The sequence below is a fragment of the Canis lupus genome, chromosome 8, assembly GCF_003254725.2.
Source record: "Canis lupus dingo isolate Sandy chromosome 8, ASM325472v2, whole genome shotgun sequence".
Lineage (NCBI taxonomy): Eukaryota > Metazoa > Chordata > Mammalia > Carnivora > Canidae > Canis > Canis lupus.
Genome location: NC_064250.1, coordinates 62,896,400 through 62,920,301, shown reverse-complemented (window position 1 = coordinate 62,920,301; position 23,902 = coordinate 62,896,400). Strand labels below are relative to the sequence as shown.

Genomic DNA, 23,902 nt, shown 5'->3' with positions numbered 1-23,902 from the left:
GAAACAATTAAAATGCATGGTAAGCGGTAGAACAGAATGGTATAGTAACTACTATGGAAACTAGGAGGATATATGACTAATTCTGCTGTGTGCTTTAAGCTGGGTCCTGAAGCATGAAAAGGAGCTCACCAGGCAGAGGAAGAACAGAGAGAAGGGTACCTATGAAGCCACAGAACAGAGAACACCTCAGGCATACTCTGGAGAAGGTGAGGGGGCTGGGGCAAGACCTCCTGGTGAAGAGTGGTAAGGCCATACCTCCACAAATCTAGAGGGCCTTTTGTCATAAGCAAAGGCATTTGGACCTTATCCTGTATGAAATCTGGGGATACCAAAGGCTGCCAAACTGCGAGGTGCTATAACCGGTCTGAGGTGCAGAGAAAGGATTCTGCTGGCAGGATGGGACTAAGAATCAAATCTCAAACTTAGTCTCATCCTACCAATCTGAAGCTTCTAATAATCAGTAAGTGGATAGGATTTGCATTTGTCCAAACTGAAAAGGGAGCATGCTTTGGTATAAATAAAACCTGAGTGTACAATGATACCATGTTTCTAAAGTAACAAATGCACACCAACGCTTAGCTTATAACAAATGCACACCAACGCTTAGGGAGACAGCCACTTGACAAACAAGTTATGACTTAAAGCATAACACACCTCCTCTGATACTTTCTTACAAGCGTGGTGCACAAACTCAAATTCTATAAATCTGGTGAAGAGTGTGAGCTTACTTGTCTGTCATCACCGTCGGCTGCTCATCTGTGAATTCCTCGGGTGCTGGCACAAACATACTGACAATGCTGGGTGCTGACAGCAGGCTGGATTTCGTGGCGCCTGGATAAGCAGCAAGGAGACATCAGGTGAGTAAAGGTCTCTTCCTGGGGGCCAGGCAAAGGCCCATCCTCCTCTTACAAATCCTCCCAAGATCACACTCATGGGATGTGCTATGATCAAATAAACTGCATTGTGAAAAACCCTCAAAGGTAAAATGAATTCAAGAAAGATGGCTATTTGTTTCTGTTTGTGTGATTTTAAGAGCTAGACTCTTACCTCTCTCTCCCTTTGCTTCTTGACTTTGAAAAAATCAGAAAGGGTTCAGTGTGCCAACAGGAGACAAAGACAAAAGTGGAAAGGGGGGGAATCTATTCAAGAGCACCCTTAAATAAGTTCACAACTTGAATTTGCTAGGTATACATAGAAGCTGCCCTTACTATCTATGTTTCTAAAATCACAAATGCATATCAACCCGAAAATGCTGCTAATTTGAGAAGAATAAGGTCCCAGAACTCACTTAAGCAAGGGGAAGGATTTGAGCTAAGAAATATCAGAACAACTTTTTACTTTAGAAATATCATAAGCCCCAAAGCAAAAGCCTTCATTTTTTCAAACTGAAAATATTTATGAACAAAAGATTAAGTGTTTTGAAGGAACCATCCAGGGACTTTAGCCAATCAAAATCACAGAGTTTAAAACTCGGGGTTTTGATGCCTTCAGAAACATCAAAGGCAGGAACCTTGGCATATGCTCTAGCGATGAGTAAATCTGACTGTTCTCTATTAAAAAAATCACCAGTGCCAGATAGATTCTCCAGGAATGGTAGACATGAGATACTCCAAGAAAAGTCCCAGAGGGACAATCCAGGATAATACCATGTTCTACAGAGCAGTAACTGGGACTCAGAGTTTTCCAAACGGGAAAGAAGGTAGAAAAACTCAATGGTCATTAAAGAGTCTGTTTCTCATCAAGGAACTGGTAATTTAGTGCTGAAAAACAAAACAAATGATCTGTTCTTAAATAGGAGATATGATCTGTTCTTAAATAGGAGAAAGATAATGATTTGGAGAACTGGCTTTTAAAAGAAGTAACAAAAATTTTAGGAACCTAGCAAAGTAGGCAATCTGTTTCAGTGTGAGGGAGGAAAAAAAAATGGTATTGAAGCCTTTAAGGTATCAAGATGCTGCCAGACTGTACACTCCCTTGCCTGATCAAAGTCTACAAAGTGTTTTTTATGAGAAACAGGAGACCTGCAGACTCCAACAGCAAAGGAACATATCTAAAAATATCTTTATGTCACTTCCAAACATCCCAAATTGGTATCTAAATTTTACTACAATATTTATCAGCTATTTCTAACACTCTCTTCTACCTGTACCCCAGCGCATCACTAACAAGAATCTCCAATTGTTTTGTCAAGATGGTGCTTTGAGTGGAACCAACAGTATTTATTACAAGCATAACTATGAATTAATTAATAATAGAAAAGCCAAGAACTAAGCCAAGATAAAGGGAGATGACTGATTATTAAACACTAAGGTAAACAGCATGAAGTTGCTTCAAGAAACCAAAACATAGAAAGTTTAAATCTAATATTCTGTTTCTCAAACATTGACAGACCATGTCTATTTAGATGCCAAAATGCCTACACTAAAGATAGAAAAATTCAGCCCATAGGATGGTGATATGTTTACAGTCTTCCTAGAAATAAGAAATTAAAAGAAAAAAAAAACTCTCTGAGTTGTCTCTCAGAAGACTATGACCAATTACTATTAAATAGAATTCACAATTCAAGTCAAGAAAAGGGATGGAAACAAAGTCATTTGGGTGGTTTCAAGCCAATAATTACTCAATACAAATGCCAAGAAACAGGTATTTTTGACAATAATACCACTATGAAGCTGTTTATTCAAGTGACAACCCAAAATGTGTCATCCAATATTAATAGCGGTCATCTATAAAAGTTATTGGGTGCTGCCCATATAGCAAAATTAGCTAAATCATTGGATTTCTGAAAATTGCTAATAATTTGAGAGCAGAGTAAGGTAGAAGAAGAAGGTGGGAAATGCAAAGGAAGCCATGGACCTCAGCTACCTTTTGTTATGCTGAATTATAACTAAGTCTGCAAGATTAAAGGCAGTCCCATTGTCCCCCAGTTGTGGGCAACACTTCTAATGGCACCACTACCTAAAGTGTACTCTGTATGGAACTAGGAACAGAAATGGAAGGTTCTGGGGGCTCAATTGGTTAAGCATCTGCCTTTGGCTTGGGTTGTATGTAACCTCGGGGTTCTGGGATCAAGCCCCAAGTTGGGCTTCCTGTTCAGTGGGGAGTCTGCTTCTCCCTCTCCCTCTGTGTTCTCTCTCTCACTTGTGCTTAAGTAAATTAATAAGATCTTTAAAAAAATAAAAGAAATGGAAGGTTCTTAGGAACTTAAATAAAGAGGAGACCTCTTCCAAAGTCCAACTCCAAAGCTGGAGATTTTGATTGAAGCTCCTTTGGGAATTTTAGAGATAGGAGGCATTGTAAAGGTGCTGGTCTGTTCAAGGCATGTAAACACCCATCAGTCCCTCAGCTGCATCAGTGGACTTCTTCAGTTTATTGGGAAAAAGATTGTTTTTGTTCCCATTACCTTATTCCATTTTTGCTGCTACGAACTTAGTCACTGGATCGTGGATAAGCACCAAAGTTGTTTGACCACCCTGACTTTGTTCATAAAAGCTTTTCCTAGGCCCAGAAGTGAGAAGAGTCTATCAGATACAGGAGTTAAACTGCTACTCATTGCCCAATATATGTCAGCAAAAGCTGAAGATAAAGATATCCTCATTCCTAAGGAAAATAAGAAGAGTGATATGGTCCTAAATAATAGGTCTGCTTGATTTAGGGAAGTAGCTAAGAGATGCAGTCATAGTTCATTTTTTGTTTTACGGCTTTTTTTTCTTTTCTTTTCTTTTTTTTTTTTGTTATTTACAAATGATAAATTAACCTGCTTTCTGAATTAAAAAAGAATAGAAGTAATTATTAACTAGCCATGAGATGAATTTTGAAAATACATATTCTGATGATCTTGGCACAGATTTATTCTCAGCTTACTCCTATCAGCACCATAATGCCACGTGTATATTTTCTGCAATTTCAGGTTTCATATTTCAAAGAAGTTACTCAACTATGATCTCAACATTCTAGGATGAACACAATTAAGCTGGACCATGTTGAGAGAAGATACCCAATAATATGGATGGCTGATCTGTAATAAGAGGAATACCAAAGGACCTAGGGACATGTGGTCTAAAGAAGATTGAAAGAATAAGTAATGTGTGGCTATTTTCAAATGTCTAAAAAATTATGTGAGAGACTAGACTCATTTTATGTGGCCCCAATAGTTAGAAAGTCACTGTAAAGAAGAACTTTCTGTCAATAACGTTCAAAAATGAGATGTCATGCATTCCCAGTCCCTGGGAGTGTTTGAGCAGAAGTTGGATTCACTTCATGGAGCTGCTGAAGAAGAGATTTCAGCACCTGCCGGGTGACCGGGTGATCGACAAATACAGTGTCTTTCAGCTCGCACAGACTGAGATTCACGACTCAACTAACCTCTCATTCTCAATGGCTGTCCCTCCAGGTCAGGGTTTAGGCACATTGGCACATTGCACTGGCGTTTCCCAGGCTGTATCTGTTCTGTGGATAAATAGAGCATTTCAGTCTTCAATGCAGTCAATTTAGCACAATTCACAATACAAAGAATTTAACCAATAATCTCTTGGGGCCATTTTTGGGGTCACTGTTATTACTGATTATTAATATATGTAGGGAACATCCTAGATTTTAGGGTAGGGTTGACTGGGGTTTCACTAAAAACCTGCCATTCAGGTATATGAAATGCAATTAAAAGCAGGAGAGCATCTAAAACGATCCAAAAAAGAAAAAAAAAAGTCTGGATTCTCCCCACTGAAAAAACTCAAATACCATTATCTCTTGATATGAAATGAAAAAACTGAAAGGTTAATGTCAAAGCCATGAAATAAATGTTTTATGCAAATCAGTAAATACATAAGCAATCTTTGGGGCAATGGCCAGAAAGGTCATACAGAAAACATGTGGAACTGGTAGCAAGGAAATGGCAGGTATCTCACTGAAGGCTGAGGAACAGGGATGAGGGACAGGGGAAGACACAGAGGAGTAGGGCTTCTGGAACATTTGTTTCCTATGAAAGATGAGACTAAGAGCAGCCATTAGATGTACAAGGATGGAGAAGAGGCAGGTATTCAGCGAGCAAGCAGGTGCATGCTGAGGTGACTCAATCCTAACTCGTGTTTTAGACTGCTTCTTGCGGTGTCTACATGATTAGTTTTGTCCCTTTGGAGACCAGTGAGTCACTGAATCGATACATGTGGTATAAAGTGGCATGCCACCTAACACTGACCTATGCCTACATCAACCCTCCTGTGGTCTTAGATCTAGGGAAAACTTTTTGTGGCACTAATGAAAACAAGACTATTGAGATGAAGCTCTAGTAGGGCTTGGTGACTAGAGAACCAACTTGGAGAATGGAAAACAAGCCCAGGAAAATGGGTGAAAGAAATTCAGACAGCATGTAAATGGCAAGTATTAAGTGAGAAACCAGGGTGACATGAGCGAGACTGAAGTTTGGTTGAATGTGAAAAATTCAGTTAAATGGGTTATTTGGCATCATGTAGATTCTGTTTTTAGATTAAGATTTGGATTGGAAATTGAGATCTATTTGCCTTCTTATAAATCTACTAAGTCAGTCAAACTAGGTTGCAATGGTAATCTGAATCTGAAATGGTTGGCTTCGACTGAACTACTTGCCACAGAAAATAGAAGCATGGTAAAATAATCTTCAGAGTCCCAGGTCAACCTGACAAAAGGGAGGCATTTAATTACCAGAGAACTAACCAAAGGCTCCTATTTTCACTTCCTCACATAGCTTCATCAGTAAAGAGAGAAATAGAGTCAGTCCTCTTTGGTGTGGATGGAAAGACTCCATCCAGATCCAGTAGGCTATTGAGGTGGGTTATCCTGTCTTTCTCCTTGACTCTCTTGCTGTTGGCTTTCAGCCATAACATGATTCACTACCCCTTATCACCAAAGAAAGATAAAACACGAAACCTTCAAAATGTTAAGAACCCTTATAAAGGCCAGAGAGTTGAAACTATCTGCCAAATGTAGGATTGGGTATGCTGTGTGGAACTTAAATATCTAGCTCTCCTTTTTTGGAAGAACAATTGGGTGGTTGGGGTGGGGGAGATAAGATAAAATGTGTATAAATATTATGGTTTTAGAAAAATATGTCTGTCAATATTTTGGTTTTGTGGATATTATCATTCCTGGTCATATTGAAAGATATTAAAATTAAAATAATAATCTCACATAACAACAGCCAGAGTGTACTAACCAAGAGATTAAACTAGTATGATACAAACAAGTGTTGGCCCCCAGAGCATATCACAGGAACAAACCGTGATATTTGCATAGTGCATGCATGTTGCAAAGTGCTTCTACATCTGTAATCTTGTAACTCAAATGACCCATTTAATTAAAAAAGAAAAAAAGAAGACCCACAAATGGCAGGCACTCAAAAGAGCAAGACTGTGGCAGTACTATTGGCTTGAAAAGTAGTACGTGTGCAGCACGTGGTAACAAAGCTCAGAAGATGCACAGTGATCATGTTTAAAATAGACATGTCATGGCAATCAAGTCTTACTTTAAAATTGAGGTTAGATGCAGTTCCACCATATGAGCATGAGGGTGTGCGACTGCAACCTGGTGACCCTGCCAACTAAAACACACAACTCATATTCCCAAACCTACCAGTAGACTATGGTGTCGATAAGCTACATTTGTTATTATAAGTATATACTATTATGAGGCCCTTATTTTGGGGTACATCACAAAACAGAGAATATTGATAAATCCAGCAATTTTGTTTTGGTAATTTGCATTGTGAAATCATAGTTCCAGTCACTCCTTTATGCATTCACGTCACTCGTCCCCCAGATAGATGACCTAGTATCTAAGATCTGGGTCTTAGAGGAGAAAGAGTTGCACCAGCCTAAATGGACAAACGGCTCTAGAACACTTGGAAAGTTTATGTAGACTTACTCATTACCTTAGGGTTTTGTTTTTTTTTTTAATTACTTGAACCAAAGAACATAAGAGAAAACCTAATCCTTCACACGAGAGCAGGGAGGACACAAAGAAAGTGGCAGTAGCTAATGTGAGAGGTAAAACAAGAGAAAAAGCTTGACCCACCAGTGTCCCAGCTGCTGATGTTATGGGGGGCGCTAGACTGATGTTCCAGCTGTCGCTTCATTAACTGGCTCATTGTCAGAGCTCCCAGGGATCCCCTTTTCATCTGCCTATACTGAGCTATATGGAGGAAATTAGGACATGATTACTGGGGGGAATAAATTTCCAATGCACACAAAGGCTCTACAAATCCATATAGAATCTTAACTGAACCTTCATTGGCTATTTGTAGTTGTTTGATAAATTGTATGCTCCCATCCAAAGGAAAAACTAAGGCACACTGCTGTTCTGGGTGCCTTTCTTCCTTTACTAAAGAATGAAACAGTGCCTATGAGTATTTATCTGTATCCTGTCAATATCTGCTCCAGTTACAACAGTATGATTACTTTCATTTACTTTTTATTGATATATTTTATGTTGTTCCAAAAAGAATTTAAGGCAGATAATACTATTTTGAATTTATAGCTTAATTGTTTTTAATGGTGCTTGTGAATCCATGGTTTCAGGCTCCATTATATCCCCACCAAAATGTCCCCATGTCTGTGTGTGTGTGTGTGGTGTGTGTGTGTGTGTGTGTGTGTACGTATATATTTTGGAGTAAAATGACATATCAACCCCAATTTTTTGAGAGAGAAACTGAACCAAATGATATTATTTTACTTGGGAACCAACTAGCAAATGAAGTAGCCACAGAATCAAAACATGCTGACTCCAAAGTCAATACCACTTTCAATTTCCATATGAGCCTCTGCCTACTGTTTGGGAAGATGTGAATTGAATCACAGTCCATCAAGTGTGTTCTAGTATAAATCTTTGTTTTAGAGAGTAGTGGTAACATTTTTATCCTGCAATTAAGCATTGACAAATATCCCACCAATGAAATGTCAAGTTATGAGCATTTCCAAACCAGAAACCAGAATTTTAAAAAATCACTTCTGCCAGTAGACTGTTGAGTAAAAAAGCAACCTGCCTCCTATCCTCCTATTCCTCTACCAGTGGTCCCATTAGTGCCTGCTACCAGCCCACTAAGAAAAGCAGAGAATTCGCTGCTGTGCCTTTTCTACATGATCCCATATTCCTGGACATTGGAGAGCATGTGGTTATGGTTATTCTCTTTCTTTTAGGAGGATGATTTCAACTTCTTACGTACATGCCCTATCAGGGGATGGTAGAAACTGGGATGACTGTATGGCTCCTGGAAAGCCTTAAATGTTATACATAGGTTTCACAATCACCGTACCAAGACCACAACTTGGTGAGATGTGAAATCAATTATAACATTTTTAATGTAATTAGCATGCTGTTTGATTCATGGTAGTCACGACATGGTTAGCTACAAAATGATCAGCTAGCAAACTGATCCAAAGAGGGGAGTGTGATGGGAATTCTTGTGTCTTGGAGTCCACATCAACTAAATCCACAAAAATGACTATGCAAACCAACACAGAAAATCTTTGAATCTTGTTGATTGGTAAAATTTACAATATTATGACTCATTTGAAACGTGGAACTTCAGGTAAAATGCAAAAGCTGAAATTTTTTAGAAGACTCAACCAATTTAAAAATGGGCATGCTCAAAGGAGGATTTAAGACCTCTGGTGATTTCATGATTTCTCTGATTCTCAGTTGTGTGTAAAGACAGCAGAATTCCCTGAGAGTAAAAACCCTTGGTGTTTAGCTCAGTGTGTGAGGTGCCTGGCATGACGCCTCCAAGAACACACCACCAATAGCCATCCAATACATGCTTTTAATGGAGAAGAGGAAGAAGGTGGAAATCTAATGATGAATTCTGCCGACTACAGAAAAGCTAGAGACAGTCATGACTCTAGGATCGTGAGACACGGGATACACTTATTTCATGACACATTTAACTAGCACTGAAGTTGAGCTGACTTAGTCATCCTATCTCAAATTATACCCAACTTGGAATTCTAATTAGAATTCACTATCGTGGGATACCTGGGTGGCTCAGTGGTTGAGCCTCTGCCTTCGGCTCAGGGCATGATCCTGGGATCCAGGATCGAGTCCCAGATCAGGCTCCCTGTGGGGAGCCTGCTTCTCCCTCCACCTATGTCTCTGCCTCTCTCTCTCTCTCTCTCTCTCTCTCTCTCTCTCTCTCTGTGTGTGTGTCTTATGAATAAATAAGTAAATCTTAAAAAAAAAAAAGAATTCACTACCTTCGTCTTGTGTGTGTGGGGGGGGGGAGAGATTCATGTAAATTAGGAGAAGAAAATGTATTTTCATGATTCTAGTATTCAGGCTCAAAAATAGGTGTTCTATCATATTATTAAACAGATTTTAATGATAAAAGAATAATTAAATTCAGAACTACCTGTCCTTCTTTGCTACCAAAAGGGCAAGTAACAGTCACTTGAAAATATTTTCTTAGAATTTCTATAATCTCTATTATAAGTGATTTTGAGTTATTCCAGGGCAGTGTGTGATACCAAAAGAGAGCATGGACTTGCAAATCAAACAGAACTGCCATCAATCCCTGTCTCTATCACTCAGTAGCTATCTGACTTTAGGTAGGTGAGTCATCTAGCCTCTCTGACCTTTGTTTCCTAGTCTATAAAATGGGGTCAATAATATTTGCCATGCAGGGCTGATATCAGGACTAAGATAACCATGTGTATAACCATTTGGCACAGTGCCCAGCACATGGTAAGTGTCAAATAAATGGAAGCTATATTATTACTATTATGACTATGAACTCCTTGAACAAGGGGTATCTCTTATTTATTCACTTTTAATCCCCAGCAGCAAGCACCCAGCAGACAATAAATAGTTGCTGAATGAATGAATGCATGAATGAATGAATCATGAAGATGACGATGTTTTTCCATACTACCAGTCCAGCATTTAAGTTAAGCTCTTTTATATGGTTTTTAGGATCATCTTCATTTCAAAAGACGGTCAAATACAAATTAACTAGCTCCTCACGCAATGTCCAAATGGAGCACAAGGTAGACCAGCATGTGACAAGGGCTTGCAGGAGCCCTGTATCTCTGACTCCTGCTGAGAACCTCCTATGCTACAGTCTCTCAATGGACTCCATTGAGCCAGGTGGACACCCTTACCTTCACCTCAATGGAACTCACACTCCTCAAGGACAAAGTCTAGGACCCAACTACAGCAGGCAGTTTCAAAATAGTTCCCTCCCACAGATCCTGTAGAATTTCATGTCATTTTTATTTTCAGATCCAGAAGGGCTAAGATTCAATCATGTCTCTGGGATCATGATCTATCTGTTACATTTATTTTATGATAACCTAGATAAAATTCTGTCAATGATGGAAGTGATTCAAATTAAACAAAGGTGTTCAATGTAAACTTCTGTCATGAACAATGCTTTTCACTTGTCCCTAAACTAGTTCCATGCCTTATGCTTAGGCTAGTCATGTACAATTCTTATTTTATTGAATTATGAGATTCAGTGATTACCCCTTAACAAATTAGGATTCTTGGCCAATCAGTAATGGTACTGATTTATATTAAACATGTGAGAGGTTGACAAAACTGAGCCCTTGCATCAGGATCTCTAAGATCTTACAGCAGAGCATCACCTAGGACGCTAACACAATGTGTATAAAGAAAAAACACCAACACCAGGTGTCTGAAAATTGAAAACGGTGTAGCAAATATTGTTCCAAAATCAATGTACAGGTGAAATGATCACCAAAGGAAATCTTACTTGATATTGAGGAATGGCTGCTTGTTTCTGGCACACCTGCTTCTAATGTGGGGGCAGATGAGGATTCTCGTGGCATTTCCAAAGTTGAAAGTCCTTTAGTAGAGGGATCTACAAACAGAAATATTATTTAAAGCTCAGAACATTGATTAAAAGCAAGTTCAAGAACCTTTTCCATCTTTTCCTTCTTGTCTAATTATCCATTCAAATCATTCTATGTGTTCTGGTACTACTAATTACTTTAATGGAAATGTATATATATGTTTCAAAATTCCATGGAGAGGTGCTTCCATATGTATATATGCCTCTCAGAGATTAACAAAAGCACAGTTACAAAGCTAAAGCTCATCGTGCCCCCAGTGCATATCCTTGAGCAGGTCACATCACCCTTCCAGAACTGAATTTCTTTTCATCTATTACCTAAAGATGCTTACAGTTCATGCCACCTAACATCATTCCACCACTCCACTTCTTTCTGGTAATTTGTTACTCATTAATTACATCTCAATTATACAGACAGTTCCTCCTCCAAAAGGTCTTCAAGGAACCCTGTTCTCCCAAAAAACACCCCAAAATGGGTCATGTGATACTCTTATGTAATCCCAAACACCCTGTCCTTAACCTTCCCCAAACTTAACACACTATAATGTAATTGTCTATTTAGTTGTGTAGAACCTTTGCTAAACCATAAGTAATATAAGAGCAGGGACTGTATCCAACTTGGTATAAATAGATTTTCTATTTTATTAGGTAGGCAAGAAACAGACTATATCACTGGCTCCTTCCATTTGACAAATGTATCTAAGAGGAAATATTTTCCGCATATACTATTGTCTTACTAATCTATCAGTAATGGGAAACAAGCTGTTGCACGCTATTCTAGGTAAAGATTACCCTTTATAACTTTTGAAGAGTTTAATGGCTTATCATAGCAAAGCCCCTCAATTCTTTACAAACTTCCTTGCCATCTTAAGCAACACTATATACTGAACAGAATGAGCAGCCTGTTACCCTACAGACTTCCATGAATGGTCCATGCTATGATTTGAGGATGCCCCTCCTAATGGCTTCAAGTTCTCATGCTTCAAGACTATTCTGTCTCATTCTTTTTATATCACCAATTTTTTTCTTGTCACAGAGCAAGTCACCATACATTCATACATACATATAACTGAAGTATGCAGATGCTATTCTCTTGGATGAACACTAAATTTGTTGGGAAATAAAACTGATCCTAGGTGAGAGCCTGAGAGGAAAGTTTTCACGCACTGATGCTGGAACATCCAGTTTTGAGAGGTCTTTCTGAATAAATAAATATGGTTGCCAGGTTAATAATTTCTTGATGAAAAAAAAAAAGTATAACTGTTTCCTGAAACCTCTTGAGTAAATGCAAAATAATGACCTGTTTTAAATTACCTTAGTCACTAAGATATTAGTGGTTAGGCTATTACTTTTCTCTAAGGTATTCCCCCAAACCACTAGTTCAAAATACACACAGTCCAAAAAAATTAAAAATTAAAATTAAATAAATAAAAACATGCACAATCACCTCTCTTCACCCTCATCTGCCTCTGTTTCGTATGCTGCTCCTAGGGCATAATAATCCCCCCAATATTGTAGAATGAGAAAGCTTAAAGCTCACTTTCAAGAATTTTTTGAAAGATCATTGAGACTTTTAGAGTTTTGCTATGCTTACTGAAATCTTTGCTGTATCTTTAATTTTAAAGAAATGTCATTACTATAAGGTAGCTGGTAATAATTGCTTGTATACAAAGGTTCCACAAGCCAGACAATTTTTGTTCAATCCTAAATCATTTCACAAAGCCTTTCATTTGTATACAGTTTAAGACAACAAACACTGGAGTAGACCTATATACTTAGCTTAAATTATTTTCACTCATTTTTTTATAGTGATGTGTAGAAAATGCCACAACCATTCATTCATTCATCAAACATCTGCCAAACTCTTCTAGGCACTTGAACAAACTAGGCAAGAAACCTTGCCTTTGGGAACTTTCATTTCAGTGGGGAGAGACAGACAATAATATACATAAAATTAAAATCATATAAGAGTAATTCTCTGTAGAAAAGAAACAGAGAAGAAGAGATTCCAAGATGCCAGACAAGGGTGGAAAGGTGGGGTGGGGTTCAGGCCTCACTGAGAACCTGGTGTTTGATCAAAGGATCAACAGAAGTGAGAGATGGAGCCAGGCAGACATGTGGGGAAGACAGTTTCAGGCTGAACGAGCAGCCAGTGTAAAGGCCCTTGGGTGGATTATGTGGGGACCGCTCAGAAAATGGCAGGCGGCCACTGTAGCTGGTAGAAGCAGTGTGGTGAGAGCAGTACAAAATGAAGTCAGAGGGATCCCTGGGTGGCGCAGCGGTTTGGCGCCTGCCTTTGGCCCAGGGCGCGATCCTGGAGACGCGGGATCGAATCCCACGTCGGGCTCCCGGTGCATGGAGCCTGCTTCTCCCTCTGCCTGTGTCTCTGCCTCTCTCTCTCTCTCTGTGACTATCATAAATAAATAAAAATTAAAAAAAAAAAAAAAAAAAAAAAAAACAAAAAAACAAAATGAAGTCAGAGAGCTAATGGGAATCGAGACCGCACATAGCACTCCAGAAATATAAAGGACCTGAGCTTTTACTATTAAAGAAATGCGGAGCCAATGGGGGGAGTTTTAATCAGAAGAATGGTATAATCTCACGTTTTAAAGGATCACTCTAACTGCTGTGTTGGGAAGGTATGAAGGCAATTAGGGTAAAAGGCAGGGGACCAGTTAGGAGGCTATAGCCACTAACCCAAGTGAGAGGTGTGGGGGCTCAGAGCAGAGTGAAAGCAGGGGACCAGATTCTGGATATATTTTGAAGGCAAATTAAGGTGACCAGACAAAATAGAAGATCCCCAGTTAAAATTTAATTTCAGATAACCAATAGATAATTTTTTATTATGAGTACATCCCATGTAAAACTTGAGAGATACAGCTCCAATTCTTTACTTCTCCCTGAATGCATGCCCTTTGCCATGTGATTTAGAAGTTCCTCCTTCATAAGAGGCAGGGTATATTTCCTCTTGACTTTGGGTTCCCTCTTGACTTTGTTTTGGCTGATGGAATGTTTGTAGGCATCACATGACCAAAGGCTTGAAAAGTGCCTGTGCATTTAGACTTGCCCTTTTGTGTCTCTGCCATCACCATGAGAAGATATTCCCAGGCTTCAAAGGTTCCAGGAAGAAACTGGCCACCTGGCCCAGCTCAGCCTAGATTAGCCAATCCACAGTGTCCAATTAAATAAATACTTATTACTTATTATTATATGTTGCTAAGATTTTATGCTTATTTGTTACACTGTATTATTCCAGCAATAGGCAACTGAGTGAGTTGCCTCAGCATTCAGACAGTATGTAAAATCATAAAGTAGATGAGATCACCCAAAGAGCGAGTGGAGTCAGAGGACTCAGACTGTAGGACACTCCCTCATTAGAGAGAAAAGGAGGAACCAGCCAAAGAGATTGAGAAGTAGGGACCACTGAACAAGCAGAAAACCGAGAAATTATGGTGTCCAAGAAGCCAACCAAAGTGGGAGGTAAGAGCTAAGAACTGACCACTGGAGGTCACTGGTCACCTCGACAAGTGACATTTGGGTGAGCCACTAGGGAGGAAAGCTTCATAGGAATGAATTCTTTTTAGAAAGAATAGAATGGGAGAAAATTAGAGATAATGATTATATAGGCAATTTTTTAAAACGTTTTGCTAAAAGGGGAGGAACAAAATGAGATAATAACTGGGAGAACTCAGATCAAGGGCGCTTTTTTTAAAAAAGAAAAAAGATTATGAGGGGAGGAGCAAGGTGGCGGAGGAGTAGGGTCTCCAAATCACCTGTCTCCACCAAACTACCTAGAAAACCTTCAAATCATCCTGAAAATCTATGAATTCGGCCTGAGATTTAAAGAGAGACCAGCTGGAATGCAACAGTGAGAAGAGTTCGCGCTTCTATCAAGGTAGGAAGACGGGGGGGGGGGGGGGGGGGGGGGGGGGGGGGGGAAGAAATAAAGAAACAAAGGCCTCCAAGGGGGAGGGGCCCCGCGAGGAGCCGGGCTGAGGCCGGGGCGAGTGTCCCCAGGACAGGAGAGCCCCGTCCCGGAGACGCAGGAGCTGCACCGACCTTCCCGGGCGGAAAGGGGCTCGCGGGGAGTTGGAGCAGGACCCAGGAGGGCGGGGATGCCCTCGGGCTCCCCGGGACAGTAACAGCAACTCCGCGCCCAGGAGAGTGCGCCGAGCTCCCTAAGGGCTGCAGCGCGCACGGCGGGACCCGGAGCAGCTCGGGGGGCTCGGGCGGCGGCTCCGCGGAGGGGGCTGCGCGGCCCCGGGAGCAGCTCGGCCGGGCTCGGGCAGAGGAAGAGGCTCCGTGCAGAGGGGCCTGCGCGGTTCCAGGAGCAGCTCGGAGGGGCTCGGGCGGCGGCTCCGCAGAGGGGGCTGCGCGGCCCGGGAGCGCGAATCCACCAGCGCAGGCTCCGGAGCACAGGGCGCCGGGACACAGCCCAGGATCCCGCCTCCCCCGGGACAGGCAGAGGCCGGGAGGGCCCAGGACAGCGAGGACGCTCCTGCCCCGAGCTGAGCAGATCAGCGGCCCCGCCCCGGAGCCTCCAGGCCCTGCAGACGGAGAGCTCCGGAGCTGAATCCAGGTTTCCAGAGCTGCCCCGCCACTGGGGCTGTTCCTCCTGCGGCCTCACGGGGCAAACAACCCCCACTGAGCCCTGCACCAGGCAGGGGCACAGCAGCTCCCCCAACTGCTAACACCTGAAAATCAGCACAACAGGCCCCTCCCCCAGAACACCAGCTAGACTGACAACTTCCAGGAGAAGCCAAGGGACTTAAAGAACACAGAATCAGAAGATACTCCCCTGTGGTTCTTTTTTTTTTTTTTTTTTTTTTGTTTGTTTTGCTTTTTGATTTGTTTCCTTCCCCCACCCCCCCTTTTTTTTCTCCTTTCTTTTTCTTTCTCTTTTTCTTCTTTTTTTTTCTTTCGTTTTTTTTCTCTTCCCTTTTTTTTCTCTTTCTCTTTTCTTTTCTTCTTTCTCTCCTCTCTTTTTCTCTTTTTCCCAATACAACTTGCTTTTGGCCACTCTGCACTGAGCAAAATGACTAGAAGGAAAACCTCACCTCAAAAGAAAGAATCAGAAACAGTCCTCTCTCCCACAGAGTTACAAAATCTGGATTACAATTCAATGTCAGAAAGCCAATTCAGAAGCACTATTATACAGCTACTGGTGGCTCTAGAAAAAAGTATAAAGGACTCAAGAGACTTCATGACTGCAGAATTTAGAGCTAATCAGGCAGAAATTAAAAATCAATTGAATGAGATGCAATCCAAACTAGAAGTCCTAACGACGAGGGTTAACGAGGTGGAAGAACGAGTGAGTGACATAGAAGACAAGTTGATAGCAAAGAGGGAAACTGAGGAAAAAAGAGACAAACAATTAAAAGACCATGAAGATAGATTAAGGGAAATAAACGACAGCCTGAGGAAGAAAAACCTACGTTTAATTGGGGTTCCCGAGGGCGCCGAAAGGGACAGAGGGCCAGAATATGTATTTGAACAAATTCTAGCTGAAAACTTTCCTAATCTGGGAAGGGAAACAGGCATTCAGATCCAGGAAATAGAGAGATCCCCCCCTAAAATCAATAAAAACCGTTCAACACCTCGACATTTAATTGTGAAGCTTGCAAATTCCAAAGATAAGGAGAAGATCCTTAAAGCAGCAAGAGACAAGAAATCCCTGACTTTTATGGGGAGGAGTATTAGGGTAACAGCAGACCTCTCCACAGAGACCTGGCAGGCCAGAAAGGGCTGGCAGGATATATTCAGGGTCCTAAATGAGAAGAACATGCAACCAAGAATACTTTATCCAGCAAGGCTCTCATTCAAAATGGAAGGAGAGATAAAGAGCTTCCAAGACAGGCAGCAACTAAAAGAATATGTGACCTCCAAACCAGCTCTGCAAGAAATTTTAAGGGGGACTCTTAAAATTCCCCTTTAAGAAGAAGTTCAGTGGAACAGTCCACAAAAACGAGGACTGAATAGATATCATGATGACACTAAACTCATATCTCTCAATAGTAACTCTGAATGTGAACGGGCTTAATGACCCCATCAAAAGGCGCAGGGTTTCAGACTGGATAAAAAAGCAGGACCCATCTATTTGCTGTCTACAAGAGACTCATTTTAGACAGAAGGACACCTACAGCCTGAAAATAAAAGGTTGGAGAACCATTTACCATTCGAATGGTCCTCAAAAGAAAGCAGGGGTAGCCATCCTTATATCAGATAAACTAAAATTTACCCCAAAGACTGTAGTGAGAGATGAAGAGGGACACTATATCATACTTAAAGGATCTATTCAACAAGAGGACTTAACAATCCTCAATATATATGCTCCGAATGTGGGAGCTGCCAAATATATAAATCAATTATTAACCAAAGTGAAGAAATACTTAGATAATAATACACTTATACTTGGTGACTTCAATCTAGCTCTTTCTATACTCGATAGGTCTTCTAAGCACAACATCTCCAAAGAAACGAGAGCTTTAAATGATACACTGGACCAGATGGATTTCACAGATATCTACAGAACTTTACATCCAAACTCAACTGAATACACATTCTTCTCAAGCGCACATGGAACTTTCTCCAGAATAGACCACATACTGGGTCACAAATCGGGTCTGAACCGATACCAAAAGATTGGGATCGTCCCCTGCATATTCTCAGACCATAATGCCTTGAAATTAGAACTAAATCACAACAAGAAGTTTGGAAGGACCTCAAACACGTGGAGGTTAAGGACCATCCTGCTAAAAGATAAAAGGGTCAACCAGGAAATTAAGGAAGAATTAAAAAGATTCATGGAAACTAATGAGAATGAAGATACAACCGTTCAAAATCTTTGGGATGCAGCAAAAGCAGTCCTAAGGGGGAAATACATCGCAATACAAGCATCCATTCAAAAACTGGAAAGAACTCAAATACAAAAGCTAACCTTACACATAAAGGAGCTAGAGAAAAAACAGCAAATAGATCCTACACCCAAGAGAAGAAGGGAGTTAATAAAGATTCGAGCAGAACTCAACGAAATCGAGACCAGAAGAACTGTGGAACAGATCAACAGAACCAGGAGTTGGTTCTTTGAAAGAATTAATAAGATAGATAAACCATTAGCCAGCCTTATTAAAAAGAAGAGAGAGAAGACTCAAATTAATAAAATCATGAATGAGAAAGGAGAGATCACTACCAACACCAAGGAAATACAAACGATTTTAAAAACATATTATGAACAGCTATACGCCAATAAATTAGGCAATCTAGAAGAAATGGATGCATTCCTGGAAAGCCACAAACTACCAAAACTGGAACAGGAAGAAATAGAAAACCTGAACAGGCCAATAACCAGGGAGGAAATTGAAGCAGTCATCAAAAACCTCCCAAGACACAAGAGTCCAGGGCCAGATGGCTTCCCAGGGGAATTTTATCAAACGTTTAAAGAAGAAATCATACCTATTCTCCTAAAGCTGTTTGGAAAGATAGAAAGAGATGGAGTACTTCCAAATTCGTTCTATGAAGCCAGCATCACCTTAATTCCAAAGCCAGACAAAGACCCCACCAAAAAGGAGAATTACAGACCAATATCCCTGATGAACATGGATGCAAAAATTCTCAACAAGATACTGGCCAATAGGATCCAACAGTACATTAAGAAAATTATTCACCATGACCAAGTAGGATTTATCCCTGGGACACAAGGCTGGTTCAACACCCGTAAAACAATCAATGTGATTCATCATATCAGCAAGAGAAAAACCAAGAACCATATGATCCTCTCATTGGATGCAGAGAAAGCATTTGACAAAATACAGCATCCATTCCTGATCAAAACTCTTCAGAGTGTAGGGATAGAGGGAACATTCCTCGACATCTTAAAAGCCATCAATGAAAGCCCACAGCAAATATCATTCTCAATGGGGAAGCACTAGGAGCCTTTCCCCTAAAATCAGGAACAAGACAGGGATGTCCACTCTCACCACTGCTGTTCAACATAGTACTGGAAGTCCTAGCCTCAGCAATCAGACAACAAAAAGACATTAAAGGCATTCAAATTGGCAAAGAAGAAGTCAAACTCTCCCTCTTCGCCAATGACATGATACTCTACATAGAAAACCCAAAAGTCTCCACCCCAAGATTGCTAGAACTCATACAGCAATTCGGTAGCGTGGCAGGATACAAAATCAATGCCCAGAAGTCAGTGGCATTTCTATACACTAACAATGAGACTGAAGAAAGAGAAATTAAGGAGTCAATCCCATTTACAATTGCACCCAAAAGCATAAGATACCTAGGAATAAACCTAACCAAAGATGTAAAGGATCTATACCCTCAAAACTATAGAACACTTCTGAAAGAAATTGAGGAAGACACAAAGAGATGGAAAAATATTCCATGCTCATGGATTGGCAGAATTAATATTGTGAAAATGTCAATGTTACCCAGGGCAAATTACACTTTTAATGAAATCCCTATCAAAATACCATGGACTTTCTTCAGAGAGTTAGAACAAATTATTTTAAGATTCGTGTGGAATCAGAAAAGACCCCGAATAGCCAGGGGAATTTTAAAAAAGAAAACCATATCTGGGGGCATCACAATGCCAGATTTCAGGTTGTACTACAAAGCTGTGGTAATCAAGACAGTGTGGTACTGGCACAAAAACAGACACATAGATCAGTGGAACAGAATAGAGAATCCAGAAGTGGACCCTGAACTTTATGGTCAACTAATATTCGATAAAGGAGGAAAGACTATCCATTGGAAGAAAGACAGTCTCTTCAATAAATGGTGCTGGGAAAATTGGACATCCACATGCAGAAGAATGAAACTAGACCACTCTCTTTCACCATACACAAAGATAAACTCAAAATGGATGAAAGATCTAAATGTGAGACAAGATTCCATCAAAATCCTAGAGAAGAACACAGGCAACACCCTTTTTGAACTCGGCCATAGTAACTTCTTGCAAGATACATCCACGAAGGCAAAAGGAACAAAAGCAAAAATGAACTATTGGGACTTCATCAAGATAAGAAGCTTTTGCACAGCAAAGGATACAGTCAACAAAACTCAAAGACAACCTACAGAATGGGAGAAGATATTTGCAAATGACATATCAGATAAAGGGCTAGTTTCCAAGATCTATAAAGAACTTATTAAACTCAACACCAAAGAAACAAACAATCCAATCATGAAATGGGCAAAAGACATGAAGAGAAATCTCACAGAGGAAGACATAGACATGGCCAACATGCATATGAGAAAATGTTCTGCATCACTTGCCATCAGGGAAATACAAATCAAAACTACAATGAGATACCACCTCACACCAGTGAGAATGGGGAAAATTAACAAGGCAGGAAACAACAAATGTTGGAGAGGATGCGGAGAAAAGGGAACCCTCTTACACTGTTGGTGGGAATGTGAACTGGTGCAGCCACTCTGGAAAACTGTGTGGAGGTTCCTCAAACAGTTAAAAATATACCTGCCCTACGACCCAGCAATTGCACTGTTGGGGATTTACCCCAAAGATACAAATGCAATGAAACGCCGGGACACCTGCACCCCGATGTTTATAGCAGCAATGGCCACGATAGCCAAACTGTGGAAGGAGCCTCGGTGTCCAACGAAAGATGAATGGATAAAGAAGATGTGGTTTATGTATACAATGGAATATTACTCAGCTATTAGAAATGACAAATACCCACCATTTGCTTCAGCGTGGATGGAACTGGAGGGTATTATGCTGAGTGAAGTAAGTCAGTCGGAGAAGGACAAACATTATATGTTCTCATTCATTTGGGGAATATAAATAATAGTGAAAGGGAATATAAGGGAAGGGAGAAGAAATGTGTGGGAAATATCAGAAAGGGAGACAGAACGTAAAGACTGCTAACTCTGGGAAACGAACTAGGGGTGGTAGAAGGGGAGGAGGGCGGGGGGTGGGAGTGAATGGGTGACGGGCACTGGGTGTTATTCTGTATGTTTGTAAATTGAACACCAATAAAAAATAAATTAAAAAAAAAAAAAAAGAAAAAAGATTATGTTCGTATATCCTAGTCAAGAATATCTTAGGGGAAAAAATAAAAAGAATATCTTAGGGGGGAAAAAAGAATATCTTAGGAAGAAAAAACTAAGGTTTGGGTGGGGGGAGAAAAAAGAGAATTTCTAGGCCAATATTCTTGAGTAGGTAAGAGAAATGGAATCTTGTTCACATGTGGAAAGGCTGGCTTTAACCAGTAAAACCAGACCCTGCCACAAAGGCCAGGTGTACAAGTACAGATGCTGGAAGGCAGGCAAATGAGGTGGTAGGAAGCTGTGGAAAGTTCTTCTGATTACGTCAAATAGGAAGATTTAAGTTTGGAAAGACAATTGAAAGTCTATAGAGTTTGGAAAGACAATTCACCATGAAATAGTCACTTGGGAGAATGGAAACGTGATTTTACCCAGGGAAATATATGATTGACAGGTATTTTAAGGCCTCATTGAGATCTATGGCCATGAACTTAAAATGAGACCTAGTCAATATTATGTGTTTTTCTCCAGTCACACTCATTGGATAGGTACGGGTGTTGGTAGATGGAAAGATGGATATGACAAGGATTGTGTTTAAGTAAGAGTCTGAAAAAGTGAAGGACAGAGAGGGTTCAGGGACGGAGAGCTATACTGATTGATCTGAGTAAGGAGGACAGAAGACATCAAGTAGGGGAGGGACATGAAAGATAGTAGGACCAACACAGGGTTGTCCAGAGAGAGAGGAAATGGAACTCAGAGGACAGGAGGCATGAGAATGACACTGTAGAAAGGCTGCAGTTGTTAGTAAAAACAAGGTCTGTGTTATGAACATGAGAACAAACAGCTGAGCTAGGGAGTAGGATAAAAACAAAATCACTATAGAAGATGAATTCAAGGAACTGAGAAACCAGAGCATCAGAAGGGTCATCTACTCTAATATTGGAATCAATAAGAATTTAGCCAGAAACAGTTTAGACAAGAGTGAAAAAAGAGACAGGGGTCAAATTGTCACCCGATTTTCAAAAAAAAAAAAAAAAAAAATCAAGGGTCAGTAAGATGAGGTTCAGAGTTGGTTTTGTTTGTTTGTTTGTTTGTTTGTTTTGGGTTTTTTTGAGACAAGGTAGGAATGGTCTGAAAGGGGCAGCTGTAAGCAAGGAAGGTGCTGACCTCTCACCCAAGCCCAGGGGTAGTGAGGGAAGCAGTGTCCTTGGGGGCAGAGTCGGGTTTCCTCTAGACTAGGGTGTGAAGAGAGTAGTCAGATGAGAGAGCATATAGGGACTTTGCTCATGAAGGATGGAGGAAGGGTTTCAGTAGCTAGCATAAGGTAAGACAAAAGTTCAGAACAGGAGATGTGTAGCGCCTTATGGAAATTAGAAAAGTGACCTGAGTCTGATACAAACAGAGAGAAAGTGCATGATGCAATCAGACCTGGTAGCTCAAGGCAATCAGCAGTGAGTGGCAAGGCTCTGAGTTTGGAAGGACTAGAAGCTGTAGATATCTGGGCCTCCCTCTACTGCAACTGACAGAGGCAAGAAGGTCTAGGGAAGCCTGTGTCTTACTCTGAGCCTAGGCATCCTTCCAGTACCCAGTAAGGGAGGGAGGACAGATCAGTGTGTCTGTGGCAGGTAGGACACTACACAGATATAAAACTATTATGACAGTATCACATATACATATTTAAAAAACATATTATCATAATTATTAGATGCTTTCTTCTTGTCCTGGTAACAGGCATATTAATATGAAACCAATCTCCTCCCTGGTAGCCTGGGAAACAATCTGATATAGGATGGATAAAGGAGGCAACACACACACACACTCACACACTACAACCGATATATCACACACACAGACTCTATAGACTTACATGGTTTCTTAAATATCCACTCTATAGACCTCTATAGTCTGTAGGTCAATGCTTTTTTCCATCTATATGTAGCAATTTTCCTGGCTCCAAACAATAAGAAGGTATCCCAGTTTCCCTAGAAATCTTCTTAAACTCTATTATTACAGGCTCTTATTCTTCCACCTGCCTGGCTGGAGCATAACCCTTTCCAAATATACTAACGTTCATTCAACAGATTTTTACAGAGCACCTTTGAGGTACACAGCTCTGCTCTGGGAGGTAGTGAACAGCTGGAACTCTCAGGGAATGCCAGGGCAAATCAAAGATCTGAATCCCTTGTCTTAGGAGTTGCTTTTGTGTGGAGCAGTGGGAGAGGAAGGACTAGAATCAGGACAATAGTCCTGGTACAGCTACTCCCTATCCGTGGGACCCAGGCACGTTACTTCCTCAGAGCGTCCGTCTCCTCTTACAGAAAAGGATAGATTTTACACTATAAATCTCCAAGATCTTTGACAGTTCTCAGCGGTCCACAAGTTATGAATCTATTACAATGATCATTCCTGGCCAATTTCATTTTTTCTAAAGAGTCACATTCTTTTTTTTTTTTTTTTTTTTAAGATCAGAGCTGAGACATGAAGTGTTGCAATCAGCATTATGGTAATACTACAAAAGACTGCTTTAGGATGAAGTACACCATGAGCTTGCTGCTTTTTTCAAATTATCTTTCTTAAAAACAGTGCCTCCAAGGAGAGGCAAGAAATGACCCCTGAGGCAGGAAATCCACGTGTCATAACAACTTCACCATCAAGTGGTGCCCGTGAATGAGGGGGTAGGTTGCAAGTGGGGTTTTCAGTTCCTGAACACACACAATGTCCACCAGACTGCTGACATTTGGTTAGAGTATGTGATCCACTGTGGACCCTACATGATTATATTCCATTCTTAACCATTCTAAGCACTCTGTGCTTTATTTTAACTGTTCATGTTTGTTCCTTCTTTGGACTACGTATCAAAGCTTGCTAAAGCATGAGAAAACAAAGAAGGCAGAAAGAATTCAAATTGATGACTTTTGCAATTTGAGGAAGGCTGAGATGATATCTGAGATATCTTGCTATGAATTAACCACTTCCTCTTAGTGCCAAGGATGGTCAAGAATGGACGATAAAGTTTAGAAACAACGATTCAGAAACATTCATGGAGCCAGTAGA

At 40.6% G+C, this 23,902-nt stretch overlaps 1 protein-coding gene across 10 annotated transcripts in view; it reads right to left on the bottom strand.

Annotated features, from left to right (window-relative positions):
• UNC79 (unc-79 homolog, NALCN channel complex subunit) overlaps positions 1-23,902 on the bottom strand; it is a 239,274-nt gene that overhangs the window by 56,666 nt on the left and 158,706 nt on the right. For 8 of the 10 annotated variants that reach the window (XM_025442760.3, XM_025442754.3, XM_035720125.2 and 5 more), the window contains 4 exons: positions 10,736-10,843; positions 7,045-7,161; positions 4,366-4,449; positions 729-831 (listed from right to left, as the gene is read on the bottom strand). In XM_025442760.3, the coding sequence (XP_025298545.1) occupies positions 729-831; positions 4,366-4,449; positions 7,045-7,161; positions 10,736-10,843 (412 nt within the window). The remainder of the gene's footprint in view (positions 1-728; positions 832-4,365; positions 4,450-7,044; positions 7,162-10,735; positions 10,844-23,902) is intronic. The other 2 variants (XM_035720124.2, XM_035720131.2) reach the window with 1 other exon arrangement.